Source organism: Ursus americanus, chromosome 10 (genome assembly GCF_024610735.1).
Source record: "Ursus americanus isolate L20-20 chromosome 10, mUrsAme1.1.p, whole genome shotgun sequence".
In the NCBI taxonomy this organism is placed as follows: Eukaryota; Metazoa; Chordata; class Mammalia; order Carnivora; family Ursidae; genus Ursus; species Ursus americanus.
The window spans coordinates 3976849-3993668 of NC_142136.1; the positions used below are offsets into that span (position 1 = coordinate 3976849).

Genomic DNA, 16820 nt, shown 5'->3' on the forward strand with positions numbered 1-16820 from the left:
AGTTTACGTGATAATATTGTTTTGTACACTCGAGTGTCGCTAAGATGGTGAATCTTAAGCATTCTCACCACAACAGAAAAAGAATTACTGGTCACTACATGAATGGTGGATGTGTTAATAACCTGACTGTGGTCATCGTCTCACAAAGCATGCTTGTATCAAATCGTCATGCTGGACACTTAAGAAATACACAATCTTATTTGCCAAGGATACCTTGATAAAGCAAAGACGCTCCTAAGTTTAATGGCCACGAACAGGGCTTAGAAGCCAGAGTAACTCCTTTCAAATTCTTACTCTGATTAGCCCAAAAAATATAACCTTGAGTTAAAAAAAAAACTGGATGTTTGCCCAATTTCCTTCTTTGACCCACTTGCTTTTAGACCTAGTGAGACAAATAAATTAGGATAAACGATGAAATCCATCACAGCGATGTCAAAAGTGTTCTCGGCAAGGGCCACGCCGGGGTCCTTGCGGGGACAACAGGCAGCCTGGCCACAGTGACGTATGGCTGGGAGGTGGTAAGTGGGTCCCCAAAAGCATGCCACTCCTCAGAGAAGCTTGACTATAAAAATGAGAGAGACACTGTGGTGACAATTAACAGGAAAGACATTTAACCGGGCTTTTCCTCAGTTTTTTTAATTAGTGGGAGATCTTGCGACATAACTACGAATTTAAAGGAGGAGTCCAATAGAAAGACCATGGAATCAGGAGATGGAAAAGTGGTGGAGAAATCCTCTGACAGGTTAGTAGAGTCTAGAGAGGATGGGGGAGAATTTAGCTCAGGGAGGGAAACAAACTCGTTTCCAGGATGGAACAAAGGTTGTGAATAAATAGGAAAAAAAAACAACAGTTAATTTGTGAGCTGGAAGCCAAAGGCATTCAAGCCTGGAAACTTACTTTATCGGTGAAGCTGAAGGTAAGAGAAACTGCTAAGAGAGAGATTAAATATTGCTTGTGGGGTCATTTACATAAAAAGTTGATAACGACGCCAGGCCCTCTGCCACAGGTCTTATTGGAAAATCAGACTTACCTTGAACCATCTGGATTTATAGCTCATTTTCTAGGGAGGAATATCACCTTCTTAAATAGCAGGGTACCCCATGTCTTAATATTTAACAGATCAAAGTGATGGGAAGGATAAATTATAACTAAACAATATGAAATTTTTATACTAGTATTTAACCCAAGAATGGTCTAAGCGACGAATGAACAACGTTTGGGAATGAGTCAATTTCGATCTATAAATGTAAGCCACCGAACACAAAGTAAGCAATATGTTTTTGAAATATCATTTACTATCTCAGTGATGACAGAACTGTTGGTTTCTAGCAGTTTCCTGCAGCACCCATTAAAATGATCTGGTTCCGCACTTCCCATTAGACACGGTCCATGATGCACTCTATCCAACAGGCACAAAAATTATGAACATCAGATGTTCAACCATAAAAGGCCAAGGATTGAGAAAACATTCAGTGCAATTTCTAGTAATCATTCCATTGTTACTGAAGTGAAACGATGATAAAAGAGATTGCTGAGCCTCGCTTAGTAAATGACTATCCATCTGCTAATATTTTCCCTACGCCTTCTGATTTCAAGGAGTAAAAATACCTTGAAAGGTCTCCTGGTAGCATGAAACAGAATTCATTCACCGTTCCACAAATAAAACTAATTAAAATGACATTTTATCCTTCTGTTGTCCATTACTCATTTCTTGTAACCACGTTTAACAGATACACTTTATGGGGTAAGGTTTATTAAATAATTCCAGAACATGTGGAATATCAAATTACATCCTCCCAGGTTTTTCAGTAGGAAAGACGAAAAGTCCAAGATGATTTATCAGTAACACAGGTATATCATTTTCTCAAGTAGAAGCATCCTAGGGTCTTTTACTCAATTAAATTATTTTCCTTTCAAAATAATTAATACCAAATTAAAGGGACGTGTTTCCTATGGTTCCAAATGCAATGGGCTGTTAAAACGTGCAGACTTGCCTCATCTTTGAAACTGCTCACAGGGCAGAGTAATGGAGCACCTGCAGCCACATTGCAAAATCAGATGTGAAAATTCAGAAAACTGAAACAAATGCATATCTTTTACCCAAAGTCCTATGAGGAAAGAGGGGAGAACTGAGCAAGCGTCCTCAGGGATGGTTCCCTGTGCAGCCCCGAGGCGTGAGATAGCAAAGACGAGCCTACCGTCCCTCCCTCCGCAGGCAAGGGATCGAGCAGATTCTGAGTCTATTCCACAAGTACATCTTCGAGGTATATATGCACTGATACAACAGGCTAGAAATACACGTACATAAACAGGTTGAAATAAATATGAAATCAAGACTTTTTGGAGAATAAAACCTGACATGATTTGAGTTAATCATTTATCAGATTTTGTGATATATTCCTAAGTAATAGAAAGCTTCTTAAAATCTGGGCAATAGCCAATTACCTGGAAATTATTTTTAAAACTAGATATAATTTTCAGTTATAGAACATTAGTGTTTGAATATGGAGCAAATTAGAAAATATTTTAAAAATTAGATAAGGCAGAATAAAAAAATCAAAATGTATATATGTGAGATGTTCAACAAACAATAAAATAAAGTAAGTAAAAGAAAATTCTCAGTGGACAAACTGTAATTATAACGTGTATTACATACAATTAAATACATGTATATTTATACATAAATATAAAAAATTATAATGCATTAAAATTTTATTTTGGGGGGATCCAAAACATTTAGATTTGACATGTTATTCTATTATGGAACCTCTCTGATAATAGATTTCTTTATATAAAAATAAGGATTATATATTAAGTGTATTCCTCACTTCATAGAAATGCTCTACATTTCCAGTGAGGTAGCTGAAAAACTTCTAGGAAACTCCAAACCCTATCCAAGTACGTGCTGGAAATTGTAAAACTAATGAGACTTTTTTGCATAAATTTTGAAAACTTATTGCAGAAATTCATCATTTTTTGAACCACCCAATCCCTAAAATATACTAGGTTCAAAGGATTTCTATTTCATACTTAAAATTCTAAGAAAGTGTCGGCTGTTTTGCTCAGTAATTAACAAGCGGATCCTCATTATTCTCAGACTCCACCTTTGCGAATTTGTCTGTCGGCTGAATTTTCTGTAGCAGCACAAGGAACCCTTGGGCTCCACTTCCACGGTCACTCGCACACATACGCAGAGTGGGGGAAATTCTGGTCACCGGGTGCCCTCATTTGAATGGAGATCTCACAAGCCAATGCCATGCCTTCTTGTTCCACCTTCAGAGTGCAAACAAAGTCTTCATTGTGGTCTATTTAGTGCTGCATTTTTCATATTTCTGTCCTTTTGTTGGCGATTTTGCCATTTAAAATGAGCCCCAAGCACGGTGCTGAGCTGCTATCCATTGCCTGTAAGTGCAAGAAGGCTATGAAGAACCTTCTGGAGAAAAATATGTGTGTGGCTAGCTTTCCTTCAGGCATGAGTTATAGTGTTATTGGCCATGAGTTTGATGTTTATGAATCCACAGTATATATTTTAAAAGGCGTCTTTAAGAGAAAGACTTATAAAACAAGATTCGTACAGACCTGGACCAGAGGCTTGCAGGAACCCAACGCTGCACTCCTCCAGGAGTGGTGGTTCAGCATTCACTAATGCGGTGCTCCTGGTCGCTCTACAGAACATAACTACCGTGAAAACAGGAATCGAGTGTATGCACCGTATTTCTTAACTTTCTTCCCAATTTCTAAACAATCAGTTTCAAAGCTGTGTTTTTAAAGGGGACTGTGTTTTTAAAGGGGACTGTATGAGAAACAAACTGAGGGCTTCAGAGGGGAGGGGGTGGGGGAATGGGATGGGCTGGTGATGGGCAGTAAGGAGGGCACGCATTGCATGGGGCACTGGGTGTTATACGCAACTAGTGAATCATAGAAATTTACATAAAAAATTAAATTTAATTTAATTTAAAAAATAAATTAAATAAATAAATAAATAAAATAAAGGGGAATGCATGATACTACAATGGGAATCAGGATCTCATCCGTCCACTCTGGGGACTTGCAGCTCTGTAGGAATTCTATCATTAGCAAGATGACCACAGATCAAGGGGCTCTGGTTATGACACCAAAGCTGTCTCTGCCACTACTCTCTGGCCTTCAGCACATAGACTGGCCTCTCTGGGCATCCGTCCCTCATCTCTAAAAGGCAGAGAAAGCTAGCATGTATGGAGTAGGGTTTCATGAACGCTAAGTGAATTAATCATTATAAAGCATGTAGAAACATACCTGACACGTAGGAAGGACTGTCCCAAAATCAAGTATTAGTATCTCCCAGAGTTTGGCAGATCATTTGGCGAGAGTACTGGCAACGTTCACAGTACCTAAGCCTACTCCATTAACACAAACCATTTGTGATGCAATTAAAACAGCAACGTTCTAATGCTGTGTAGTGTATGATGGCAACACACGCACACACACACACACACACACACACACACATCTCTACTCCACAAAAGCTCACAACACGTAATTATCTCTCAACTCACTGAAATTGTTCTTATAGATGATGATTTTCTGAGAGACTTGAAAAAGACGATTCAAATGCTTTTAACACAAATTCCAACCCTCTAGTCCCAGGCCAACAAGTGGGAGTCATCTGTGACTCATGTCCTTCCTCTCAAGCCCTAAATCCAATCCCACACCAAACACGGACAACTTGACCTTCAAACATCCAGATGAGAGACACCTCCCACCACCACCACGACGTCTAGCCTGAGGAGTGACAACAGACAGCTAAATGCTCCCCCATACTGCCCCTTCTCTTGTCTGGTCTCAACAGAGCAGCCAGAATGATCTTCTCAAACAAAAGTCAGATCATGTCACTTCTCCACCCAAAACTCTCCAAAGGATGCCTGATTCACCTGGGATGAAAGAACACGTGGAAGTGTGGTCACAACTCACTCACGTGTCCCCTCCCCCATGAGGCCACCCCTTAATACTCTCTACTCCTCTCTTCCTGTCCTCCAACAGTTCTCTGCAGTTGACATCTTGCGTATTTCACTCATTTATGTATTTGTTTTTTCTGGCTTCTCCTCAGGAGAATAGAAGCTCTAAGAGGCAGGGATTTGTGCTACTTCTGTTCACAGCTGACCCTCTAGTGAGAACAGAACACACTCAAATACTTGTACAGTCTCTTACTCATCAATGATCTTTGGAAAATGGCAAGAATATTGGACATACAGCACTAAAACCAAGTACAATGGCATTTAATTCTGGAGTAAAATAAATCTCTCTTTTGAGATTGTGGACAGGAACACATTCCTACAGGAATTATAATTTTTATGATAATGGCTTTCATCCATATTTATTTAAAAGTAAATTATTCCTGTTGGATAGATGGCGGGGCTGGCTATTCCATGGTGGCAAGGAGACTACTCCAACTGGCTCACTCCACTAATCAAATTTCTCAGTAGGGCCTCACTTGGCTTGCTTGTTTGTTCTTGCCATTCTCTCTAACGTAGTATGTCTTTTTGTTCACTCTGTATCACCTTAGAACAGTGGTTACTCAACAAATATTTGAATGAATGAACAAGTTCTAATTTCCTCAAGGGCAGGAATTACATTAAAAATAGTAATCAATAAATACTAATGACATGATCAGTAAATGAAGATCACTGCAGAACGTTATGTTCTGTCAGAAATACAACTTTCTACCTGATGTGAGAAAAGGGTCACTGCAGAACCATCAACATGTTAATTTGGAAACTATAGTTTTAACTCTGTGATCACACGTGAACTAAAACCAGCTTCTCTTTCTCAATCCCATCTGTCAAAGAAAAGCAACATAACCAGACACTGAGATGTGCATGTGTTCTAAAATTCCTGTATAATTTCTTAAATTCTTTGTTAGAGACAAACTCACCGGGAAAAAATCCCAAATCTCGATTCTGAAATAATTAAAGTATGCTGTGAAGATCAATGTCAGGGTCTAAGCTATAATCGAAAACAACAGCAACAAATAACGCCAGTGAGTTTTATACTTAAAGTTTTCATTCTTTTGTAAGAAATGTTGTAGACACTGCTTTACTAGATGTGAGCAAGAGAGTAAGATTCAATAGTTGCCATATCTCATTACTGTATGCCTAGTCGGCTAAAAGAGGATGGATTGAAAGAAACAACACTTATGAAACCATTTTAGTTAGGACTCTCTTGCAAAGTATTGAGGCATATAATTTCCCAGAAGAAAGCCAGCGGAGTAGAGCTTCAAATGACATCGGCACAATGTTTTATGAACTCTGTGATCCACCTCCTTAGTCTCTAATTATCTTGTAACTCCAGGAAGATAAAGGATGACATACATACACATTTTTTTAAATCAACAAAAGTATTACATACTGCGAAATATGAATAGTTAAATATATAGCCTTTTATATGCCGTCAAATCCTCAAACAGTAATAAACTAAATTGCTTTACTTACTAATACAAGCAGCAGGACAATATCAGGGTTATCACAAGCACAGGCGATGTGCATTGGTGTCCAAAAGTCTTCATCCTGGTGGTTGACATTGACCCCTCTGTCAATCAGGATCTCTGCAATGAAGGCATTATCATACCGAGCACACTGAAAGAAAGAAAAAATAAATAAATGTATTTCAAACTATGATAAGGTTTATTGAAAATGTCCATGGATAAAAATTTCAATGCCAATTTAGAGGTTGACAGATGGCGTTAACTGTTCTCCAGCTAACCTACAAGCTAAGAGGCATGTGGAGGTTGGAGGACTCAAAAGGAAATGGCGACCATAGACAGTAGAAATAAAAATGAGAAAATAGGGATAGACATTAAGAAGGAGGAAAAAATTTCATTATTTGGGTCCTCCTCATTTGTAGATAGGATCACCAGATAATCTTGGACTATTTACCAGAATTATCTTTCTGAAATACAGATTTAATCATATGATCCTTCTGCTTTAAAATGTACATATTTTGTCATTGAATTTTGTCAAAGAATAAAGTTTCACCACCTTATTGCATCCAAGACAGATAAGACCTTTCACGGTCCTTCCAAACTCATCCCCCGTCATCCAAATGCAGCCGTCAGCCTAGCTGCATAACACAACTGAAAACTCCACGGTACCATCTTGGAACAGTTAACTATTGTATTTTCAAAATCTTCTAACACGAATTTTAATCACTGTATTTTAGGGAAATTTCATAGTCTATTAAATCAAACTCTCCAGGAACTTGTTTTGCTCTTATTTTTTATTTATTATTTAGAGGTAAAATTCATAAAAAAATTCAAAGTCAGGGCTGGCTCCATGGGTGCATACTATCTGTAATCATGCTTGGTGGGTCCTGCACTTGGCTTAAGGCTCCACTGTTGTCATCATGAATTTTCAAGAATTATTGAAAAGACCTACATATTCATTCTATGAATTATCCAGTCCTAGTATAAGTCTGATATTTTATATTTATATCTATAGGCTACATTAGTGTCAAATGCATATTAGCTAAATTAGTTTTTAAAAAAAGGCCTAAGCTAAATAAGCTAACTACCTATTAGCAAAATTTCTGGGTTAAAAGATATATGCATTCCATAGGATTTGGATGCATCACACAGGTTCCCCTCCCAAAAAGCAGTAGTAAACAATGTTACCACTGGAAGTGTCGTCATGTCAATGTACCAACTCTTCACTGGATCAGACAATTAAAAACCAATCACCGGAGGACTTCTTTTGAGTAACGGGGCCCATTTGGCATTCCTGCCTAAATCAGCTGAACCGAAAACAACACCACTCAGACAAAATATAACTTCGAGAACTGGGGAAGGAAACAAGGCAGTCCTGCTGCCTTTGTCGCTCCAGCTCACTGACTTGAGGGACTTCCCAAGCTGCAGCACAGCTAGGAGAACCCCAGTCACCCTGGGCCACTCAAGAAGAGACTGAACTGAAAGTCCATAGACCGAGCTGGCCAGCATGCACAGGACAGTCACAGAGAGGACAGAGCTGCAGAGAGAGAGAGGATTTCAAAGATCTGCAGTCACCCCCTAAAGTATGCAGAAAAATCGTGATGGGCACACGCACTCCAGGAAACTACCCAAGCCCAGGGACAGAAGACCCTGAAAAGGAAGAGGAGTCAGAGCTCGTGAATTTCTAGAAATAGTGTCTGTTTCCAGCAGCCAGAAAAGGAACCTTCTAGTAGATGCACCACTGGGTGGAGTACCAGATATGTCTTGTTTCAGTGCGGGGATGGAAGGGGGAGATATGAGCCCTGAGCTGAACGCTGTTCTACTCCCACCTAGAAATACTAAATTCAAGTTCTGAAAGGCTCAAACTGCTTCCAAATAACTTCAATGCCCCCCAAACAGAGCTCAAGATTATTTACAGATATATGAAAATATTCAGTACCCAACAAGGCAAAATTCACAACCTCTAGCATCCAAAAAAACCAACCACATATACAACACAGCAAGCAAATAGGACCCACAAGGAGGAGAAGAGTGATCAATGGGAACCAACTCAGAAGTAATACACTTGTTAGAATGAGCAAATCTGTGTGTTAAAACTGTTATGATATCCACATTCCATATGTTCAAAAAACTGGAAAACTGTTGAACATGGTAAGCAGAGACATGGAAGACAGCAAAAAGACTCAAATTTTAACACCTGGAGGTGAGAACTACCATGGCTGAGATGAAAAATATACCAATGGAAGGGATCAGCAGACTGGCTGTTGAGAAGACAAGACTAGTGAACCTGAAGACAGTAATGCAGATTACACAAAGTGAGACAGAGCAAAAGATGACTTTCGATAAGTGAACCAAGCGTTGGTGAGCCATGGGCAATCTCCAGGCAGTGACCAAACAGACTGATAGCACTGGAAATGGGGACTACCTGATTGATTTATATTTTTCTTATTATTTATTTATTTTTATAATAATATTTTTTTATTATATTATGTTAGTCACCATACAGTACATCCCTAGTTTCTGATGTCAAGTTCGATGATTCATTAGTTGCGTATAACACCCAGTGCACCATGCAATACGTGCCCTCCTTACTACCCATCACCAGGCTATCCCAGTCCCCCACCCCCCTCCCCTCTGAAGCCCTCAGTTTGTCTCTCAGAGTCCATAGTCTCTCATGGTTCATTCCCCCTTCTGTTTACCCCCCTTTCTTCTTCCCTTTCTTCTCCTACCGATCTTCCTACTTCTTATGTTCCATAAATGAGTGAAACCATATGATATATTTTTCTTATTATTTCATTTCCATTAAAATTAGTAACCAGAAGATAGCCCAATTTTTTAAATCAGGTACAAGTTTTGAAATGATATTTCACCAAAAAAATGTAAAAGAAAAAAAAGGACATATGAATTGTGGTTCCCAATCATAATACGGTCATGGAAGAACATTCCTATTTTCCTCCAGTACCTAGTGGTCTCAAGAACGTAAAGTTCGCGTGGTGCGAAATCATGGTGCAGGTTCCACATGAAGGAAGATGTGCAGGCGTCAGGATTGGGATGCATGGAATGGGGCAATGGCACACGTGAACTTGGAGGGATTAGTTTCAGTTCTGAACCACGATCTTTGCCTATGTGACTTACTGCGTCACGTGTAACAGTAACGCTGAGCCCCATCCACAGTAGCTGCAGGTGCGGGTACGATGAGTAATAAGATGAGGATCAGAGTATAAAGGCTCAATAAATAGGTTTTAGAATTGGGGCCCGGATCCAATTTCTTTCAGGAAATTCACATGCAGGTAATTCCTATTCTGCTCTCTTTATCTTTTTGATAACTCACGGCATAATCAACAGTGATGGGACCTCCTCCTTCCCTGTCTGTCAAGATCCCCTCAGCCCGCACCTCAGGAATCCACATTTACAATTCAGATACCTGCAGTTTGGCTTTTCAGTGTCTTTTACCAAAAAAGAGTTAATTAGATACAGTGTAGAAAATGATATCTGCCTCTCTCAAGTAATGTAATTTTTAGATTCACATTTCAGAGGATCATGAATAATAATTTGACAGCAATAAATACCTTCTAATCACACTTGTCTGAAAAGATTACGATGGTTGAACATTCCTGTTACAATGTTCTTACAACATTATTGTTAGATAGTAAACCTCATTCTCACTAGAAAGAATTTTCTTCCAGCTAGCAAATCTTCCTCCTGATTCAGGTTGCTCTTCACCATTTCAACCAATTTCTGGCAAGGGTTTACAGCAGCAAGAATGTGGCTAACCCGCCACTTGGTCACCTTCAGAGGGCTCTGACATCAGCAGTCATCTACCCCGGCTCCTCTGTCACCATCCTCTGCCTCTCAATGGTCCAGGCAGGACGGGCTACATAATTTGTGGGAAATGTGCAGTGCAAAATGAAATGCAAAATGCAAAATGAAAAACTGGGGCCCCTTATTCAACTATGGCTAAGAATTTGGGGGAACCTGGGTGGCTCAGTCAGTTAAGCATCCGACTCTTGATTTTAGATCAGGTCATGATCTCCAGGTCATGAGATTGAGCTCCATGTTGGACTCTATGCTGAGTGTGGTCTGCTTAAGATTCTCTCTCTCCCTCTGCCCCTCCCCAAATGCATGCGCACGTGTGCGCGCACACTCTCTCTCTCAAATAAATAAATACATATTTTGAAAAAATGACTACAATTTAAGATGGTGAGAGCAGAGCATGAAACCAAGCACGGGCCTGGCAGAGCACAAAACCTGGAGTGACCGTGTGGACCATATGCCCGTGAAGCCCGCCTTGAACTGCAAAACCTCTTAATCAACCGGCCCCCCATGTCCCTCAAGTCCACGCACTGCAATTCCTTCCAGAGAACCTCTGGAACCTAGTCCATTTCAAATATTCCCTCCTCACCTAGAAATGTCACAGAACCTACATCTATCTCTCCGGAAACACCATCTCTCCTGCAGCCTTCTCCACTGTAGGTAAGATTCTTCTCCCATCAAGCCCTGAAAAGGCTTGGCCACTTTTGGAGCTTAATGATTCTTTTTTTTTTTTTTTTTTTAAGTAAGCTTTACACTTAATGCAGGGCTTGAACTCACAATCGTGAGATCAAGAACCCAATGCTCCATCAACTGAGCCAGCCAGGCGCCCCTGAGCTCATTGATTCGTTTAGAATCACCCTTCGTTCACCTTAATGTGCTTTCTAAGATTCACTCTATCCTTACATACCACCCCTCTTCTCCCAAAAGGGTCGCTCTCCTCTTTCATTGAAGTTAGGGACTACAATCACAGGCATCCCCACAATCCGAGCACAACAGCAATATTGGGTTACCCACCCTCTCTGAGAGCATAAAATGTCTTCCCTCCAGGACCCCAGAAACCTCCACCATGTTTTACTCTAGTTACCACCCCCTGGATTCCGCCATGAAAACTGGCTCCACGCTAAAGCACTAAATCCCAGGATCCCAATCAGTGATCAAAATATTCCATTCTGCCTCCTAACGCATACTTAGGGCGCAACACCAAAAACAGCTCCTTCCTCCAAGACTGTTCATTGAGTTGCCTAGGATCAGTGAGAACGAACACTTTCCACACTAAATCGGCAGTCCACAGCTTCTCAGGGAATCCGTTCTTTCACTGTTTGAAATTGTTTCTAAACAAACGTAACGTCCCTTGATGTACAAACCCAATACAATGGGTAATATTGATTCAGTGGAAACGACCCTAAAAACCACAGAAACCAAATAACAAATAAAGACAATTTTAAACTTAAACTGTTCTGTCTTTTCCCTACATCTTGTCATAAGGGATATTTTATGTATTTTAGTTCTTCTGGTTGGCTAACGAGCATGTCCTGAACAACCCTGAAATCTACCACTCAGAAAATTAAAAGCTTTATACAAACACTGAATTCCCATATTAAATTCCCTCGTTCATACATGAAAGTTCTCTTTTGCAAGTTTTTGGTTTTCTTTTTTAAACATGGGTCGAGGGGCGCCTGGGTGGCACAGCAGTTAAGCGTCTGCCTTCGGCTCAGGGCGTGATCCCGGCGTTATGGGATCAAGCCCCACATCAGGCTCCTCCACTATGAGCCTGCTTCTTCCTCTCCCACTCCCCCTGCTTGTGTTCCCTCTCTCGCTGGCTGTCTCTCTGTCGAATAAATAAATAAAATCTGTAAAAATAAATAAATAAATAAACATGGGTCATACCTGTCACATTAGTTTTCTCAATGTTTATATATTTTCAGGCATACTTCCCTTTTTTCTCCTCTGTGTTGATTTCAAAACCACTAGGGCAGAAGAGACTAGCAAAGAGTTACCAGGACAACATCCAACTTGATCCAGATACTAGTTATTGAGTGGGTATCATGTGCTAAGCACAGCTCTACTGTTAAGCAAAAAAATTATCTCTGAACTCTCTGGAAGCAGTGGGGAGAGGGGAAGCAATATGACTTATACAATCAATTTGGATTAATCATTGTCCATTTTTCTTGTCCTACATTTAGGGTTTTCAGTGGTTCAAAAACTTTTCTACAACCAGAGACAGATGGAGAGAGACAGAGACACACAGAGACAGAGACACACACACAGAGAAATTTGTATCAGCAGGAAAATGAATTTGAATTTGTTGCAATTTTTAAAACTTTGAAATCGCTCTAGAAATTCCATATGGCCCCTTGTACTGAACATCAATCCCACTAGCCACCCCTTTCAGCCAGTGCCTAGATCTGTACAAAATCACTTTCACTTCTCTGCCATTATATCACACTAAAGGATCGCACTCATCATAATGTCATCTTGAACATACTTCTCATCATTTTTGCTTTTCATGTACAGATGGTCTCCGACTTACGATGGTTCAACTTATAAGTTTTTGACGTTATGAAGGTGTGAAAGAAGTCTGAATTTGGATCATCTCCAGGGCTGGCAACATGCGGTTCGAGCCCCTCTCATGATGCTGGACAGCAGCTGCTGCTCCCAGGCAGCCATGTTGTCGTGAGCAAAGACAATGGAGACACTGCCAACCACTCTGTACCCATGCCACCATTCTGTGGTATCACTTTCAGTAGAGAATGCAATAAATTACATGAGATATTCAACACTTTATTAGAAAATGGGCTTTGAAAAAAAAAAAGAAAATGGGCTTTGTGCTCAATTATTTTGCCTAACTGTAGGCTAATGTTGGGCTAGGCTCGGCTAGCTACAATGGTAGGTTAGATGTATTAAATGCATTTTTAACCCAACGATACTTTCAACTTACGTGCTTCATCCAGACATACCCCCACCGTAAGTCAAATAAGATGCATTTCTTCTCTCTGGCAAATACTTATACTGCAGATTACCTCACCATACATAACCTACCCAGAACCCTCTGAGCTGAATCATAGTTATTATTTCCACCTGCATTCCAAGCACACATATCTTCCAGCCACCGGAACCAAACTCTAAATATAAAACAGGCTGTTACTAAAGAGATTCAGATGTACCACTGATGCACATCCAGAAATTTTAATATCCTAATAGAACTTTTATCCTTTTAAGTGAATGTAAACTCTGCTCCTTCAGCTGCAACACTGGTTTGCCTCACTTTGAATCGCCAAGATTTTATCGGGCAACACTCTATTCCAGGCACCGTGCTTGACAATGTATACATAAAGTTTAATGGCATAGTACTACCCTTGGGAAACAGACAATCCAGTTGAATGAGATTGAGGGTGTTCAGAGCATTCTAGATTCACAGTGGAGGGTACCTAACAGCCTGATAGAATTGGACACTCCATTATGGGACACTCTCAGCACAGGTCTTGAAGGATTTGGTGGGGGAGGTAGGGAGAGACATTCATAGTCCATTAATTAAGTATTCACTGAAGACCTACCATGTGCCCAGTGCTGCGCCAAGCCAGAGAGCTGGTATCATGGACTAGATATTGTCCCCAGTCAATAGCCAAATTCAAGACGGCAGTGCAGTCAAAAGAAAAGTATGATGAGGAAGTCCAGTGAGCTATGGGGCCATCTCAGAGGAGCACCCCCAGAGTAGGAAACAGCATAAACAATCTGGGGGAGGAACGAAAATGGCTCTTTAGGAATTTTATCTCATTTGGCACGAAAGGCCTTTCTGAGAGGGTGAGTTTCAGACTGAGACCTCAAGGAAAACCTTTATGGGTGTGACATCCAGCTTCCCCCAAGGAAAGGCTCTGTACCAGTGCTCTCAGTGCTAGTGGACTGGGATTTTTCTCAGAGGGGCTCACAGTTCAAAGTCATCTGTAAAAAATTCCTCACCCATCTGCTTTCCCCGTCAATGAAGGATTCTAATTCTTTATAAACTGGGTTCTATGGTTGCAGAGATAAAACAAAATACAAATCTCACTGGCAGTTTTACTAGGGAATTCTTTAGAATTTGCTATTGAATGAACCAGTCCTGTGTGATATTTTTACTCAAAAATGGAAAATTCACTCCCCTCAGTTCCTGGTGGCATTCTGACAGACACACTTTTATTGCCTTCTTACCCCCAAGTCATGCACCCAGGCAGTCCAAATAAAAATATAACCACCACACAGAACAAGGTCAGAATTTTCACTCAAGATTCAGATGGATACTGTATTCATGATCAAAGATCCTGGACTCAGGCTTTCCAGTTATGGATGCCATCATTCTCATGGGCCAAAGAGATACTGGATTTTAAAAAGCAAAACCCGACCAGAAATTTGAATCTTAATCACATCCTTGGAAAAAAAATTAAAGGAGCCACTATTTCCAGTCCATGGAAACTCTACTTCTTGTTTTCCAGCATCATCCTCAGATATCAGAATGGTTGGGTACTCCTGCTCATAGGCATTATCCTTTCACGTTCATCTTGCTCCTTCAATTATCTCTTCACTTCCTGTTGCACCGTCCTGTATGGATGTCCCCCGTTCCTCATCACCCAAGAAACTCCCAGGAACGGCTCCTGGAGAGGGCACATTTTCTTCTGCTGTGATTCATTTTCTCACCAACACTTACCCTTGCAGCTTTTCCCCTTTACTTTCTGGGAGAGCAAAGGAGGGGGGAGTTACATGGTCAATGCCCAGAAGCTTTGGACAATGTCCACATCTCTATTGACCTCTTTTGCTCTCTAACACCTAGATCCGTTTTAAAATTAGATCTTTCTTCAGACATTTACTCCACAGTCCTAATATTCTGACTCTTTTCAAAATATATTTTCTCCTCCATCTAAAAGATACGAAGATGTGGAACAGCTGCATCTGTGGTAATTTGCTAATTATCTCTGCTTCTTCTGGCTCCTGAAGCTTGAAAGATGTGGAGAGTGAAGCCCAAGGAGCAGCCAGTTCAGACACCAGACTTCCTTGGAAGAGCAGGAAGTGATTAAAACAGGTGGTTTTAAGCCTCTAACAAAAATGCAGTCATAACTAATCTTATTAATTTGTTTTATTTTATGAAACATACATGTAAAAATGAAGACTTTGCCTCCTTTCCCCAACCTGAGTCACTATTAAAAATTTGTCTAGGGGCGCCTGGTGGCTCAGTGGTTAAGCATCTGCCTTCAGCTCAGGGCGTGATCCCGGGGTTCTGGGATCAAGCCCCACGTCAGGCTCCTCTGCTGGAAGCCTGCTTCTTCCTCTCCCACTCCCCCTGCTTGTGTTCCCTCTCTCGCTGGCTGTCTCTCTCTCTCTGTCAAATGAATAAATAAAATCTTTAAAAAAAAAAAATTTCTCTAGCCTTCAAGATTTTCTCTGCTCTTGCAAAAGATTCTCTCCCTTCCTCTCTCATCTCATCTACCTACCTGTACTGTATATACTATTCACCAGGTCAAAGAAAGAGCAATTCCTTTTTCTAACACATTCCACTTAAGCCTCACTGTGGTCTGCTGCTGTCACAGGACAACGCTCAAAGAATTTGCATTTCATGCTCCATTCAAGAGGGTTTGGTCACCATCAGGAGCTCCTTCTCGAGAGCTCATAACAAAGAACCCTGGACAGTGATTTAGCAAAACCTATGTGATTCTGTTTCCAAATCCACAAATATCGTAATTTCTTCCAGAGACTTAAATCTGAGCGTTCATGTATATTGCCCTCCTGGGGTGCAGGTGCTGTGTGTCACCTGCCGTCATTACCTCCCCTCTGTCGGTCACAGGACTTGACACCTGCCATATGTTTGACACAGGAATTTTTATGGAAGGGTAGGCAAACAAGCTAATCCACAGGTATTTGTTGCAAATTTTAAAAGAAGATAAAACTAAAGATTTTATATGACAAAATATACTCAAACCTGCTTCTCAAATATCTACGCATGGGGATGGGAATTGTTCATCTCCAACATCAACGGTCTCCTGGCACTTCTAAGAGGAATGTACCGAAATCTGCGCTTGCAATCAGGAACTCAATGAAGAATAATTGAGTTAAATAAACAAAACTCTGTAAATCTCAATAATTTCTATAGCTTATTCCTGATGGCCCACACAAACAGATGCTGCCTTCTTCTCAAAGGCGTTGATCTAATCATCTATAATTAGAGCTTCGGTGCTGATAACACATCAGGCTTCATAACGCAGGATGCCCCAAAGGTGGGGCCAACAGCAGAGGTACTCAAACTTGACATCTCAGGCGGCTAAATTGGCTTTTTCAGTACCTAAGCCATGTTGAAACCCTGTAATTTTGTCTCTCTGGCAACTCACAATTTTTCATTTGCTTTTATTTACTCGGGAACCCCAGGAAAAGAAGACTCGGCAATGAGCCCGAGATCCCTGGGCCATCCCAGGCTTTCTCCCGCGCACTCCAGCCCCATCGTCCTTTTATCTGAGGCTCACAGCCCCTGCCTAATGGTATGAAAATGCATCATAGCTGCACTGAACAGAAAGCTAATAAAGTGTTTCCC

General features: G+C 40.7%; 1 protein-coding gene across 2 annotated transcripts in view; it reads right to left on the reverse strand.

Moving 5' to 3' along the window:
• Nucleotides 1-16820, reverse strand: part of MYO16 (myosin XVI) — a 580200-nt gene that overhangs the window by 371107 nt on the left and 192273 nt on the right. For both annotated transcript variants that reach the window (XM_045772942.2, XM_087864977.1), the window contains exon 4: nucleotides 6468-6611. In XM_045772942.2, coding sequence (XP_045628898.2) covers nucleotides 6468-6611 — 144 coding nt within the window. The remainder of the gene's footprint in view (nucleotides 1-6467; nucleotides 6612-16820) is intronic.